The 16858-nt window shown below is 36.0% G+C and overlaps 1 protein-coding gene across 1 annotated transcript; it reads right to left on the bottom strand.

The window, feature by feature from the left end:
* Positions 1–544: 544 nt before the first annotated feature.
* LOC111471697 (mitochondrial outer membrane protein porin 2-like) lies at positions 545–3240 on the bottom strand. The gene is made up of 6 exons (XM_023117426.1): positions 3051–3240; positions 2861–2928; positions 1991–2101; positions 1503–1589; positions 1203–1411; positions 545–1117 (listed from the first exon to the last, which is right to left on the bottom strand). Exons 1-6 carry the CDS (start codon positions 3097–3099, stop codon positions 811–813), a joined length of 831 nt encoding a protein of 276 aa, XP_022973194.1. The 5' UTR covers positions 3100–3240; the 3' UTR covers positions 545–810.
* Positions 3241–16858: the final 13618 nt, after the last annotated feature.

Here is a 16858-nt window from a genome sequence, read left to right as displayed (position 1 = left end):
GATCCCTCACCTAACCTTTCAGCTCCTCCCTCACAAGTACGATAGTGACTCGAAAGGAAAAGACGGCTACCAAGTTAACTAGGGTTTAATATGGGGACTCAAGAGACCCAAAGGACTATAATATTTTAAGAGAAATGTCTTCTCCAATTAGGTGCTTGCCGACTTCCATTTTGAATTGCACTGATGGGATCCGATGAGTTGTGTCTTCTAGGACATATCCAATATGTCCTAATTTAGTGATGATCCAGCAGCTGGATGCAAAGATATCAAAGATTTGCAGACGGCTCAGGATTGTCGAAAATTCTAGAAGTAATGAAGATTTGATCGATTCACCGGTTGAATTTTGACTCTATCAACTGAAACACAAATCTCAGTGGTCGTGCAAAGAAAATATTCCCACGCCCAATTTGAGTCGATATCCTCTCAATTCCTCTAAGATTATTGCCACAAACATTTATTGTAGCGACCACTGTTTGAGACCTTGAATCACATATCATTCTATCACATATAGACACGAGATTCAAAAGACTCGATAATAATAATGTGGTGACACGATCAAATTGAAACGTTTGAAATCGAAATCATTAACTCTCTCCGATTTAAGAAGATACGGATTGTCAAAATGACAAAATGCCTCCAAAGCCTAAAAAGGAAAAACCCAACAAAAATAGAGGGGAGGGGGAGTAACAAACAATCCACAGTATCAGAAAACCTAAAGAAATATGAATCTGTGGAGCTACTTATTGAGTGCTCTCTTTTCACGAGCAGCGCAAGAATTTGAGTCCCCTTCACAAGAAATTTTTAGAACAATTATGGCTTGAGAGCAAGAGACAAACCAAACTTGGGGATTCTGTCCAATGCCTTTGTGTCAATCTCACCGGCGATGGTCAACAAAGATTTTGGAACAATTTCATGCTGGAGGAGTGCCCCAAGTTTCCCATTATTGTTCAGCTTCGCCTTCACCACTGTCAAATGATCAACAGCAAACGCCCCGCCTACCGTGAAAGTGTTATCGTTCGTGGAGAATCTTCGAGTAATCTCTCCCACTGCAGCACTCTTCTTGAGTTGATCCAAATGGTGCACGTAGGAAGCTCTTATTGAGTCTCCCTTGTCACCTCTATTAAATGAGAGGAACTATGAATTAGAATGAGCAACAGGCCCAACATAACAAAAGAACTTGTAGATTGGGAATGATATCTTACAAGATTATCGAAGCATATGAGTCGGGTTTTGTCACGCTAATGCCAGCAGAATACTTTGTAAAGTTACCAGAAGTGGTGTCATATCCTGCTTCTGCACCAAAGGCAAAGCTTGGAGTACCAAGGGTGGCTGAAACATCGACTATGGGGTTTTGATTCAAGGCAACTGCAGTGGTGAAGGTTGCATGATCGTGGAAATATTGAACCTCCAACTGCCGCAAGAAGAAAGAATAATCAGAAACAAGCAATTTGAAGTACAAAAGAGATCTCCAACACTAATGGAAAGAATACTCTGCAGTTTACCTTGCCAGAGTTATGATCTGGGATCTTGACTGAAGCAATAGTCTTTGTGGATGGCACTATTCCATTTAATGTAACGATGGTAGAAATCTGAGAAAAATAAAATAATGGATAAGATGAAAAGACATGGATGTGTAGCATGAGCCTAATCCAGAAAAAAGAAATGCGATTCACAAAAAAAATCCTTCTTATCAATTTTGATTACGGTTCGTGTTAGGCTCAATATTGATCCAAGCTCTAATATCGGCCTTATTTTCAAGACAAAAATGCAGTATTCTCCAATCAAAATATTTTCTATCCAGATTTTTTTCCTGATCTATAATATCATTATCCATTGATAGGGATACCCGTCAATATATCAAAAATTTCCATTTATCTATGTTGTACTTATACGAACTTTCTTGATTATTTTTTACTTGTATTGTTAATTCATAAATAGATGAATCTTTATTATCTTCCTAATGAATAGATTTATAAGCAAAACGACTCACATTTGATTCCGTATCAACTTTAACATCAAATGTAACATTCCTGTACTTATACAATGCTGCAATATCCCCAGTTGAAAGTCCCCCTTTCTTCACTGCAGTCGAGGTGAGGACCTACAAGAGTCAGGAAAACAATAAATGAATACAATTTGCATAATTTGATTAACTAACATGCACCAGCAATTGGAGAAGGAATCTAGTAGAGAAATGGCTGAAATGAACTCATGGTATTCGTCAAAAATCTCAAAAGACTATGATTTCAGCTCAGAAGACGTTAACATACAATTCACGATAGTGAGAATTCATAGAACACTTTAAAGTTCGGAGGAAGAAAATAGGACAGTAACAGCCGAATTTAGATCAGGAAAAAGAGACTAAATCCAATGGCAATGACAGCATTTAACAGCTGAAATAGAGCACCAAGAGAACAAAAAATGGAAAAGTAGGCCATACAATGTCTTGTTCAAATTCCTTCAACTAAAAAAGAAATCCAGCAACATCTCAAACGGTCATTTGGTAATAGATCCAAACAGACATCTCTGCCCTAAAATTTAAGAAACAAAGGCCGAATACATATCCGATTCCAAACGAAAACAAGTCAAACAGTGAAACTACATAATTAACCCAAACAGTCGGTGCAGAATCACTTCAAAGACATTTAAAACTACCACATCATTACAAAACAGAATACGAATGCATAACAAGAGAAACCAATACTTTCCATTGACCGACCTTGAAGATCCAGGGGGGGAAAGAACAATCAATAATACAACATGCGGTGCACTAATTACCGCCGACTTCAACCTACGGAATCATGCGACGAAGAAACGAAAAAAGAAGAACAAATCAAGAAACAAAGAGTGGCATTATTACCACTCCAGCATCGCTATACGTAGAGACAGAGAATTTCTGATCCGAGATGTAGTCCCTGGTCAGAAGATCTGAAAAAAGAAAAGACAAAAAAACGATGAATATTCATTCCGGCGGCGGAGATTGGAAATGGATGGAGATGGAGGAGAAGACTGGGAGGGGAAAAGCAGATATGAAGAAGAAGAATGAATACCTTTAGCCTTCTTGCCGATGTCGAAGAAAAGTCCAGGTCCCTTGCTCATCTTCGGGGATCGGAATGCAGAGAGAAACGAGAGAGAAAGAGAGAGAGAGAGAGAGAAGGAAATAGGGAAATGTGAAATTTAGAGAGAGGGGGCGATCAGCTTCTCCACGAGTCGGATGGCGTTGTGATGGTCGGCTGTGATCTTCTCTTCGCTACGCCAATGTCCGTTTTCTACCGGTAGGTTTCTTTTTCAGAATTATAATAATACCAATAATACAATTTTGTCTCCAACTTTTTATTTTCTACTTTATTATTTTTATTTTGAGTATTTGGGTTTAAAAGTGACTCATTATTTCTCAATTTTTTTTAAAAAAAAATCTCAATTAATTTAAATACTCGAGATAACTAAGCTTCTAAACGAGCCTACTTCAAAAGAGGGGTCGTTAATTTTAGTTCAATCTTACTTGACCCATTGTTGCTATTATTGAGTGGGTCGGTATCTAACCAAACGAGACTAAAAGTCACTCGACCTAATTCGATCGCGCAGGTCTATTATCCAATGTTTTCAAGTATTATTAACTTGAACATTAGAGTGACTAGGAGTGGCAGAGGGATATGAGTTACGAACAAAGCCAAAAAGATGTCATTCATGTTAGACGAACACGACTCTCCACAATGGTATGATATTGTCCACTTTGAGCATTCCCTAAATTAACCCGATGTGGGACTTTCATCATCCAACACCTCCCCTCGAACAAAGCACGCCTCCCCTTAATCGAGGCTTGACTCCTTTGGAGTCTTAGTCATTTTTGACTGCCTTCGTACCTTCAAGGAGGCTTGACTCCTTTTTGGAGTCCTTTGTTCGACATTTGAGGATTTGCCAATCTATTGGCATGGCTAAGTTTAGGGCATGACTCTGATACCATGTTAGACGAACACGACTCTCCACAATGGTATGATATTGTCCACTTTGAGCATAAGCTCTCATGGCTTTGCTTTGGGCTTCCCAAAAGGCCTCATACCAATGGAGAGTGTATTCTTAGATTATAAACCCATGATCATTCCCTAAATTAACCCGATGTGGGACTTTCATCATCCAACAATTCAAGCTCACAAAGCCGAAGTTAAGTCCATTATGTTCTCGATTGCATTGCACCAAGCACAACCTTCACAATTCGTCTGAAGGCAAGCTCATAAGACCCCATACAAATATGTAACAACTCTATTTTTCTTAACAAAATATAGACGTCATTATATGCATAATATGGCTAGTATGTACAAAATTCATTTAGAACAATCACATCTAAACGTTGTCATGACTTAAATATTTGTAAAATTCATTTAAAGTCAAGGTAATGTTGATGTTAGCAATAATAACTAGAATCAAAATGATGAAAGTTCAAAGGAACGAAAACGTCCTATCTAACTTAAGGGTTACAACGTTAAATGCAAATAGAATTACCCTAACTTAATTCCCATAGCCTCCGTAACAACTCCATCATCCATGCCACGGTGTTTTATCTTTACCTGGAAAAGAAGTAACAGGTGACTTAGTATTTAAAAAAATATTCAGTAAGTAACTCCACGGTTCGATTAGAAAATGCAATCACATGCAATCATAGTGGGCTTATCTTTTCATAAAAACATCATGACCTTGAACTCTACTTTTCAGTCTGAGCAAAATTGGATGTGTAGTACTTCTCTACACACGGTCCTTTTACACGCACATAGATTCATCAAGCGTGTTCGTATACATATACCTGCCAGGAGGGAAAGGAGGTCATATAATATCATGGTGTGCGTAAATGATAAAACCAAAATAAATAAATAAGAGACAATTTAAAACAAGTCACTCCAAATCCAAGTCCTCTTACATGCCCACGATCCGGTCCAAGAACTTTATTCAAGGCATCATCAACAATATTATTTGATGAAGTTTTTGTCTCAACCTCGGCTTGTTCAATGCGCTCCTACCAAGAACGTATATCAAATACATAATGCAATTCCTACATTTAAAAAATGTGAATGGTCCATAATTGCTTCACATATCTTATAGGTCTAAGAGACATGATCAAAAACATCTCATCAGAGTCAAGTTGTTTATTCAATGTGCTCGTACTAATAAAAAACCACTTCAACCGCTCATTTCATTTACATTATAAACAAGAGACATCAACGAACACAATACTTCCAAACTTTTCACATATCCAATCAAGTATAAAAAAAACTACAATATTGATATTTACCATCTCTTCAGCCAGACGGGCATATCCTTTCCTACTACATGTATGCGGGAGTTGTCTCTTCTTCATGGCTTTAAACTTTTCACTTTTCAACAGAGGGGTGAATGAGCTCGAGTCTCAACCACTGACACTGACCTCAATAGGACAACATATGTTCTTGTTATATCGAAGTATATAATAATTTTAAAAATATAATATGTATGTAAGTTTTAATCATCTACGGATTGCAAATTATTTGGCATAAGTTGCAGTAGTGCTTCTTTTGTTGGGGCATTGCGAATTTGTTTTACCCTATGAGATTTTCCCGCCCTCCATAATCTACCCATTTGTTGAAAAAGAAACTTTTTCTATCGATCATTTGACCGAAGAACCAAATGGTTAGGAGTAATATTATACCAATGATTAAAACTAGATAAATGAATTAAAATAACTTCATACCTCGATAGACTTCCATAACACTAATTTTAGCTTTGTAGGTAATTTCTTCCAATTCTCTAATGTCACAGGTACAACCTCCTTTACGAGTGGACCAAGAAAAGAAGTCAATGCTACCGATTCATCCCCTATGGGTTGTCCATATTCATTAAAAACAAGTTTCACTCTAGATTGTCCATCAACAGCTATTGTCTTCATCTTTGTACGGCCTATTTTTCCTTTTGATTGTGTTATTGTTTCGAGGGGGTTTCCACTAATTACATGATCTTCTTTTTCAATTCTATTTTCATTACAAACTTCAAATTGCCTACGGGTTGCTAATCTTGTGTGAGCAGCTGAAGAGTCTATGGTAGGAATTGAAATATGATTAGGTTTCAATGTCTTCGCATTACCGTTAGGTGAAAAGGTTTCAGAGAGGGCAATAATAGGAGATTTATGGTTAGGTATAGGGGATTTTTCTCCTTCAACCACAGATAAAAGTTGTTGCATCAATACATGACAATCATGAAACTTCAATCCCACACTTTGCAATCTTGTAACGGTGCATCAGGCAACTTTAGATTATACAACCTACTTCGACAATGAATGTGGAGCAGGAGGTAGGTAAGTTCGACCACCTCGCTCTTGAGGATATAGGTCTGGCCGGATTTTCAAAAGTTGTAAATCTTTTCTTGTATTAATTCATACATTCTTTTCTACATGCATGACATCCAAGTTGTGGTGTATTGGTAAGTCCTACACAATAAATTACATTTCAAATGGTTAGTGGCCAAAGTTTGAAACTTAATAAAATACACCATACCATGTTTTTTTTCTTCGATATGGATGCAACTTTGACAAGAATCGTCTATGACCCATATATGAATACTTTTTTCCATTCTTCAACCAAAGAGACCGAGTATTATCTCCACAAATTGGACAAACGTATTTACCTTTTGTGGTGCATCCAGCAAGATATCCATATGCACGGAAATCATTTATAGTCCACATGAGAATTGCTCTTAAATTGAAATATGTTTTACTTACAATATCATAGGCTTGTACTCCTTTCCATAGATGTTGTAAATCTTCCACAAGAGGTTGTAAGTAGACATCAATATCGTTTCCTGGTTGTCTAGGGCTAGAAATCAACAATGTTAACATTATATTTTCCTTTTTCATACATAACCAAGGAGGCAAGTTATACGTAACAAGCATGACTGGCCAACAACTATATCGACTGCTCATGTTGGAGAATGGATTAAGACCATCTGTAGCAAGGCCTAACCTAAGATTATGAGAGTCCATAGAAAACTCAGACCACTTTTTATCAATCAACTCCCATGCAACAGAATCAACTGGATGTCGAATCTTTCCATCAGTACTTTTATGTTGAGAATGCCATCGTTAACTTTCACCTAGTTCATATATTTTAAACATTCATTTAAGTCGCGGAATGATAGGAAAGTATCTTAATACTTTAGCAGGTATACCTTGCTTGATTGCATTCGTTTGTCTTGTTGGATGAAAGTGTCCCACATTGGTTAATTTCGGGAATGGTCATGGGTTTATAATCTAAGAATACACTCTCCATTGGTATGAGGCTTTTTGGGGAAGCCTAAAGCAAAGCCATGAGAGCTTATGCTCAAAGTGGACAATATCATACCATTGTGGAGAGTCGTGTTTGTCTAACATGGTATCAGAGTCATGCCTTAAACTTAGTCGTGCCAATAAATTGGCAAAAATGACTAAGACTCAAAAGGAGTTGAGCCTCGATTAAGGGGAGGATGAAAGTGTAGAGTCATGTTCGTCTAACATGTCAACAATCGTTGACACATGCATGGATTTTTTGGTAGCCCAAGTCAAATTCCATGAACAATTTTCGAACTTCATAAATAGATCTTGGAATGACATTATCAATTGGAAGCATGTGATACAAGCTCTGGTATGCTTAATCGGATGATCAATTGGACTGTCGATAACTTGGTTCACAATCACTATTTAAGAAAATAAGATATCGATAACTCTAAACCTTAAATTTCAATCACTAAACCTTAAACCACCCTTTTTTGGCACTTCGTCTAATGCCTTAGAATGGACTAATCAAGCAAATAAAAAAAATTCAAAACAAATTGAATTATTTTTCTAATTTTCATAATTATCATAATCATTTTATCCAATTCTACCCGAAAGAGAAAGTAGAGCTCAAGGAACAGTCATGACAAGATAGGTCTCACCGTAAACCATGATTGCATGTGATTGCATTTTTCAACCTTAACAATGAGAATGAGACTACTTATGAGTATTTTTTTAATACTCAAATCACATTTTCTATTTTTTTCAGATAAAGGTAAGACCCTCCGGTACGAAATACCCATGTACGAAATACCCATTTACCGTTCTTGGACCTTACAAGCGTTTTTTCGCCCGACTTCCTTCACAAGATTTGTTCAAACTAATTTTTAAAGCGGAATGAATAATTTATTTCCTCTTATACTTCATCTCAATAAAAAGTAATCATTGTAGAACTAGGTTTAGAAGCGTAGCATCCAAAATGTGTGCAAGGAGGATACTCACGAGATTATATTAAATTCAAAGATTTGTTTGTGTTTGTCATGTCTCTTCATCAAAGTCACATCAAATATTCAGATTCCATTTTAAGTTCTATCAATCTATATACCTTTCATGTACCACATCCCTGATTTTATTCCCTCTTTTCTAGGTTAAGTCAATACCAACCATTTATATATGTATATATGTATATATATGGTTTATATGGGAATCATTTGGTCAAGAAAACTTCAATTAAAAATTGAAATTACAAAGGGAAGGACAAAAGTAATGCATGTTACTTTATTTTGTCGAAAAAAGTATGTGTACTACCAAAGTTATGGTCAACCATCTTAATAAAAACAATGATTCTCTATAATGGTATGATATTTTTCCACTTTGAGCATAGTGACTTTGAGATTTCACATCGATTGGAGAAAAGAACGAAAAATTCATTAGGGTGTGGAAACCTTTGTGGCATACGCGTTTTAAAAACTTTGAGGGGAGGGGAAGGAAAATCACAAAGAGGACAATATTTGTGAGATCCAACATCTGTTGGGGAGGGACATGAAGCATTCTCTTTATAAAAGTGTGGAAACTTCTCCCTAGCATACGCGTTTCAAAAACTTTGAGGGAAACTCGAAAGAGAAAACCCAAAGAAGATAATTTCTGTTAGCGGTGGGTTTTGGTTGTTTCAGATGGTATCAGAGCTAGATATCAGACGATTTGCAGCAAGGAGGCTGAGACCCAAAGGGGGAGGACACGAGACGATGTGCCAACAAAGACGCTGGGCTCCGAAGGGGGTGGATTGTGAGATCCCACATCGGTCGGTTGGGGAGGAACAAGGACGTTGGGCCCCAAAAGGGAGTGGATTGTGAGATCCCACATTGGTTGGGGAGCAACAAGGACATTAGGCCCTAAAGAGGGTGGATTGTGAGATCCCACATTGGTTGGGGAGGAACAAGGACGTTGGGCCCCAAAAGGGAGTGGATTGTGAGATCCCACATTGGTTGGGGAGCAACAAGGACATTAGGCCCCAAAGGGGGGGTGGATTGTGAGATCCCACATCGGTTGGGGGAGGAACAAGGACGCTGGCCCCCAAGACGGTGGATTGTGAAATTCTACAACGATTGGGGTGGAGAACGAAACATTGTTTATAAGAGTGTGGAAACCTTGGGTTGTAGGAATGACTTTTCTTTTAGTTTTCCCTTAAGAACTCATACCAATAGAGAATGTCTATTTAGTTATATACCCATAATCCAAAATCTTTCTTATAATTAGCTAAAGTGGGGCTCCAACATGCTCGGAGTTATTTTCTAAATCAATGTGCCAAATTCAAACTTAGAACCCTAACAATGAAATTGGAATATCTAACAATTTTTCAATTTCATTCCTAATCTTTTAATATTTTAAATCAAGTATTACTGTTTGATACTTTGGTGACTAGAGTTTCCCGTTCATTATATATATATATATATATATAATATTAAATATTAGTTTGATACTTTGGTGACTAGAGTCGTATCAAGTGTTACTAAGATAAGACAAACAACTTTATCTGTATACTATAAACTCTTTAGATAATTTGAATATAATCTTTTGTACATTAATTGCATATTCTTCAAGATCACACCAATAATCGTATATTTTCATTTAATTGATAATCTTATGTTGCAAATAAAGTAATCAACTCATTTACCTAATCTTTCTACGAACGATCATTCCGATATATGAGAGTCTATGAAAGTATTATCTATTGAAATAGTACTCTTATTAATCTACTAGCTACAAATATATCTATGTCATAAAAAAACCGGTATAAGAAGTTGTGGATACAGTTCTCGAGAATGGAATCTGCAGACAATAAAGTTCAAATCAATCAAACTAATATAAAAAAAAAATGAAATGAAATTGAATTGGTAAGAAAAACATCACCCACTAATCTATTGTCCGGGAGATTCAAATCTTTGACTCGTTGTATCGATAATTTATATCCTTGACGTTTTCAGGTCAAAAGGAATGGAAGAATATTATGAACATTTTTTAATTTGATAGGGCCCTCCAAAAGTTGACCTCAAACGTTGTAAGCCGTTCAAAGCAAAGTATGATTGAACCCACACATGTGTGCTTAGTTTATTCGTTATTCAATGGGTACCCTCCAATTTAGCCTATAAATGCACCCTTCTCCTCACTCAACTCTCCATTCAACAAAGCCATTTCCTCTTCCCTTTCTAAGATGGGAAACCATTTTCAGGCCATAACCCATTGTGTTCTTCTTCTACTTACTATCTTCATAGCCATTGGAACTCATCAAATCCAGGGAAGGCCTTTGAAACCCCCCACCGGTGTCAGTTTCCGGGAGTCCGACCTCGGTTGCAAAGACGATTTCAGCCCCGAGACGCCCGGAAACAGCCCCGGAGTCGCCTACCATTCGGTTAGGATATGTGGCACCTCAGTGCACCATACGGAAGGGTTGAAAAATGATTTCCGACCAACTGTGCCAGGACATAGCCCTGGCATCGGCCATGTTTACCCACGAATCGCTTCGAAACCAAATGTTTAGAATAATTAGTTTCAAGATTCTGTGTTTTTTTTTTGTTTTTTTTTTCTTCTGGCATGTTTCATTTTCTGGGTCTTGTCCTTGAGCTGCTTGTTCTTTGTCCAAGTTTGTTATTATGGAAGTGATTGTTTTGTGTTGTAGTAGAGGTTAAATTTATGAAGCTATTTTTGGACCATTTTCTTAATTAGTTCCCCAACTTTAATGTTTTAACCATTTACTATTTTTTTTTTTTAATTTAAATTCTAACAATATATGAACACCAAACTTTCATTCACATAAAAATGATAATATGACGTATATTGTAACTTTTTCCTTACCTAATATGGTTTGCATAAAATATAAACTTATTACTGTAAAATCTCACCTTTGTTAGAGAGGAGAACGAAACATTTTTTATAAGAGTGTGACAAACTCTTCTTTAATAATCGCGTTTTAAAATCGTGAGGCTGACGACGATACGTAATAGGTCAAAACTAACAATATCCGTTAGCAGTGGGTTTCGGGTGTTACAAATGGTATTAGAGCCTGACACCGAACGGTGTGCCAGCAAGGACGCTAGACACTTAAAGAGGTGGACTGTGAGATCTCATATCGGTTGAAAAGTGCATTTTCTTTTTCGATAACTCAATCATAAGAATTTCAAAATTATTTTTTTTTTCACTTGGATCAATTTTATGTTGAGTAACTTAATCAATTTTTTTTACATAAAAAGCATGTAATAAAACAAATTATGCTCTGTTAATTTATCGGAATAATTTGTATTTGTATCGTAATAGTTAAAAAAAACAAAAAGACATGGTGATCCAAATTAGTATAATAATAATAATTTGTATTGAAGGAGACGGTTAGACGAACACGACTCTCATGATATTGTCCACTTTGAGCATAACCTCTCATAGCTAATTAGCAGATGTGGGACTTTCATCATCCAACACCTCCCCTCGAACAAAGCACGCCTCCCCTTAATCGAGGCTCGACTCCTTTTTTCTTTTTGGAGTCCTTTGTTCGACATTCGAGAATTTTTCAATCTATTGGCATTGCTAAGTTTAGGGCGATACCATATTAGACGAACACGACTCTCCACAATGGTATGATATTGTCCACTTTGAGCATAACCTCTCATGACTTTGCTTTAGGGTTCCCCAAAAAGCTTCATACCAATAGAGTTAGTATTCCTCACTTATAAACCCATGACCATCCTCTAAATTAGCCGATGTAAGACATTCATCATCACAATATCAATATTTTTCAAAATTTAATGAAAAAAGAACAAAAATTAAATTAGTTGTAAACACGTTTGTCGAGAGCATAGGACGACACAGAGTTCGATAAAAACTATAATGGGGCGTTTAACGTAAGATATAAATAGACAGACATTAGTTTATATTTAGAGAAATAAAAAAAAAAGGTACACGATGTGAAGAAATAGTAATCAATACTGAAAAGGGAATATAAAATGGTTACCATTTGTGGCAAAGGACAACCATTATAATATTTATTCATAATTTAACCCTCACACCTTTCCATATTGCATTTTCCATTCTATGCTTATTTTCTTTTACATTCAAAATTATTTTACCTTTAATCATACTTTAATTTTAAAAATTTTATTTCCGTTACCGTTAAAATATGTTCGTAACCTTAGTCGATAGGCTTGAGATGTCTATGGATGTTCGTATTCGTAAAATATCTAATAATATTTCATAGGCAAAATGTGAGACTCAAGTAAAGGAAAGGTACATGAATGAACCGAAACTACATCTAAATAAGAACAATCTTAAAAGAAAGGGAAGTTATTATGTTTATGATAAGATTTTGTTTTTCGGTGTTAAGGATATTTAGTAATAAATTATAGTTTACCATATATATTATATTTGATATTTTATTATAAGACAAATATCTAATATTTGCCTTATTATCATAGGTATCTTCCCATTTATTGTTATTTTCATTTATTACTATTTCCATATCCTTGTAATTCATTTGATTATAAATAAGATAACTTTCACACCATTTAAGTGTGGTGGATTAATCAAACATTCACATTCGGTGACTCAATTATATGAACTCCATAGTTAAATGTATTTTACACCAAACGATTTTATGTTGGGTGACCACATACGAAATTTTCTAGAATGCATGCGAGTGAGGACGAAGCATGGTGGAAGGACTTGTGTTGGTTTGTGTGAGTATTCCTCACTCTTAAAAGCGAAGAGCAGGTGACGTAACCATGTCGCAAAGGATGCAAGGAATGTCATAGCCATTATGTGTCAAATTCAAATTCTAAATTTTAATATTTCAATAGAAAAAAAAAGTTATCCTACATCCGAAATATTAAAAAATAGAGAGTTAGGCTCCATTAGAAAAGGGAGGTCACTTGCTTCCTTTCATCCCACTCGAACAGTTTGTAATCAATTGGAGAATATATCTTTTGACGGCTCTAAGCCAGTATTTTAGTTGATTTGGCTTGGGTCTTATGCTCGGAAGCGTTTAATTTGAACTCTTTAAAAAAAAATTCAACATTAACTATAGGTCACTCCACTGTATACCTATAGTTGAATTCTTATGTATCATAGGACAAGTAACGTCTATTGATATAATCATTACAAGCAAGTTGATCTTTCACAAACTATTCATAATTATAGGTATGTTAGAAGTCTGTTTTACTCTTGTAATTACATTTTTTACTCACTCTCACTAATTCTCTAATGAATAATTTATTTGTTTATGATTGGATCATAAACTAAACCCTTCTCGGGTCAATGATAGAACTCCATTGTTCAAGTCCCAAAATCCTCGTGCTCCCTGTTAGGTCAAGTCCCCAAAATAGTAGATATATTGAATTGGCTAGCTACAAAAGTCATTCTCACCCATGCAAATCAAATGACAAGATTTCATATCATTAGCAGAAGTGCATAATTCACTCATGATTATGATCGAGTCACATATGATCATTTTATGAAAACTAATCTATTCAATTAATGAGGTTATAAGGAGAGATTAAATATTTACTTCACGAGATAATTTTTTAGGCTGCAAATATTTGACAATAATTAAAAAGACAAACCGGTAAATCAAATAAAAATAAAAGTAAAATAAGTCACAAGATGAAAATCCAATAAAATTTAAATTAAAATAAGGACACCATCAAAATTAAATACAAAATAGAATCCAATTATAAGATGGTGTTGATAAAATTTATTACAAAAGAGAAAAATGAGTTCGAGATACAAATGTAAAACAAAATACAAAAGACTCAAACATAAAGACGAACTGAGGCTCCAGAATGACACCCTCTATGACCGCATAGCTATCGTACGCTTTTCCACCTCGACCGATAGCCTACAAACACCTGGAAAAGAAAAAGGAAAGGGTGAGTATATAAATATAATTAGTAGACAACCTACTTGTAGGCTCTAATTGCATCCTTAACCTTGGTTATCCACGGGTTTTACTCTGGGCTTTAGGAAGTTTGAGCCTAGTCTCTACTACTACCTGAGTATTTAGGGTGCCTCGAAGTTCCAAGCGGTACTTCTGCTCATGAACCCGCTCTAGGTATGGAGGGGGTAGTTCACCCAATTTTGGCGTCAGAGGTCTTTTGGGCGACAAATCTCATCTCTAAGGTAAACTACTTTTATATTCTTAAAATTAGGTAGCTTGCTCTGCCTAAATAGTATGTTAACGTTGTCCTAGGTCGAGGTTCTACCTCATAAAACTCTCTCTCTTTGGTGGGAACAACGTAATGTGTGCTAGTGTGCTTTCATCATACATGGGAGGTTAGCTGACGAACCCTACCCACAAGACTATTCAGTCACCCAAGGTTGGGAGAGTGACTCTCCTTTGTTTGCCAGCTACTAAAACTTCCTGCATAATTTTACATCCCCTCTCAAGATAGATATGTTGTGTAGGGTAATCCAACTGAACTATAGGTCACACAACCCTAACCAGCCTAGGCCTCCGATCAACGGTATTAGAACTGGAGTGGAAAGGAAAGTAGAAATTCTATTGACATCGTACTAACGGCTAATGGTTTGAAGGTTGCCTTTGTCATGCTGAGTTGCTACAATCTTTCTACTCTTTGACCATGGCAACTTGCTTTACTTATATAGTGAATGACTGATAACTTAAATTGACTTGCGATTTCGTATACTCTATAAGGAAAGTATAATGTTAGCTAGCAGACCCTTCCACAGAACCATAAAGTCACCAAAACTTGGGGGGAGCGACACCCCATGTGCCAGCCAGCTTCAGGGTCAACCTATGTGATCCCACACCCCCTTCTCAGGAACGCTGGACATTTTCATATGGTTGTGAAACCTAGTCATCTCGATGCACCAACTTTATTCGGCCTGTACCTTCCTCGAAGTTACGAGTACCAAGGTAACTCTCGATGAAATGAGTACCATTATGTATAGGTAGCCAAGACTCTGATGACATCATCACACTACTATCAACTTGAAGAACTACCTTAGTTGTCCTTACTTGTCGTGGAGGTATATTTCCAGGACGCTCGGGGTTAGCTCTACGAGACTAATCCAATTCCCTAGGTGCACTCAGATCTAGACCTCTGATCGGTACTCACTATCTTGAGGTGAAGGGTTTACCGAAAACATCTTCACTTAGGTCAATGTGTAAATTACACTAGCGGTAGTGTCGTAATCTTGAGAACTCTCTTAAATGTTTTCGGAAATTCAAATAAATAAAAAAATAAAAAATGAAATTAAAAAATTGTAGGAGTTCATTAAAATTTGTGATTACTAATATGGAAGTACACCACCCACGTGTCAAAAAGGAAAACTTGTACATCGAAAATTGCACCCAAATACTTTAATGCATGCTGACACGTGTTACCAACTATGTATTTACAAACATAGTCCAAATCATACACCTCAATTTTAGCCCATTAATATTTTTAAGTTCCATTCCATTTAATTTACTTTCCAAGGTCGCTAATGCATATATGATATGATTGTTAGGTGCGAAAACATTTATTTGAAAGAAATCTTTCATAACGAGGTCAGAGTTTACACGTTCATTGCAAAATAATTAAAATAATATGACGGAAAATAAATAACACGAATTAAAATAAAATAAAAAGAATAAAGTATTTGTCGTGATCTAATCTAAGGGCTACTAAAGAAAAACAATATGGATGCATCTATTCTAGTTTTGGTCTTATGACCGTTACTGCGATGTCATCATCCGTGCATAGGGACCTAACCTTCACTTGAAAATAAGTGCACCACGTAACTTGAGTATTTTAAGAAATATTTAGTAAGTAATCTCACTATTGGGGTCAAGAAAATGTAATTATATGAATCATGTTTGAGATCTATCATTTAATAAAATATTATAGCATAGCTTTGGTCATACTTCCTATTCGAGCAAAATTGGATGTGTAGAACTTCTCTACACCCAAACGAATTCATACATACCCCCTGGACCTGGTCTTTGACTAGGGTACACTCACACTATCGGTATACCACGAGGGAAGGGAGTGCACATAGTATTGTGGTGTACACAATATTGTATCATAACATCGTCGCGTACACATCCTTACTAATTGCAGTGGGGAAGTATCCCAATACATGTGAATATAAAATATGCATGAGGTTCCCATAGTTTAAAGTCATGACATGTATCTATGATGCATGTTATATCTTCATCCATTTCATACGTAACGTAATTATTTCATGTATTCTCATTATTTCATATATCTTCCCTAAAGAACAAGTCAGCAATATGTTTTGCATCATCAATTTTGTGACAGGGAATAAAATGAGTCATTTTAGTGAATCGGTCAACCACAACAAAGATGCTATCACAACCTTTACTAGTCCTAGGTAAACCTAAAACAAAATCCATTGATATATTAATCAAGGACCACTAGGAACAGGTAATGGGGAATATACACCATGTGGTTTAAGCCGAGACTTACCTTGTTTACATGCTATGCAACGAGCACAAACTTTATTAACATCATGTCTCATTTTAGGCAAAAAAAAAAAAAAAAAAAAAAAAAAAAAAAAAAAAAAAAAAAAAAAAAAAAAAAA

The sequence above is a fragment of the Cucurbita maxima genome, unplaced genomic scaffold (genome assembly GCF_002738345.1).
Source record: "Cucurbita maxima cultivar Rimu unplaced genomic scaffold, Cmax_1.0 Cma_Scf00055, whole genome shotgun sequence".
Taxonomy (NCBI): Eukaryota; Viridiplantae; Streptophyta; class Magnoliopsida; order Cucurbitales; family Cucurbitaceae; genus Cucurbita; species Cucurbita maxima.
The sequence above is the reverse complement of the archived record's forward strand: the minus strand, read 5'-3'. Positions and strand labels throughout refer to the sequence as shown.

Excerpts from the sequence above, each read along its gene's own strand:
- LOC111471697 (XM_023117426.1), bottom strand. The coding sequence starts at position 3,099 with ATGAGCAAGGGACCTGGACTTTTCTTCGACATCGGCAAGAAGGCTAAA. Across the intron at positions 2,929-3,050 it reads CATCGGCAAGAAGGCTAAAG|ATCTTCTGACCAGGGACTAC; the intron begins GTATTCATTCTT and ends TTCTTTTTTCAG. Across the intron at positions 1,590-1,990 it reads AAGTTGATACGGAATCAAAT|ATTTCTACCATCGTTACATT; the intron begins GTGAGTCGTTTT and ends TATTTTTCTCAG.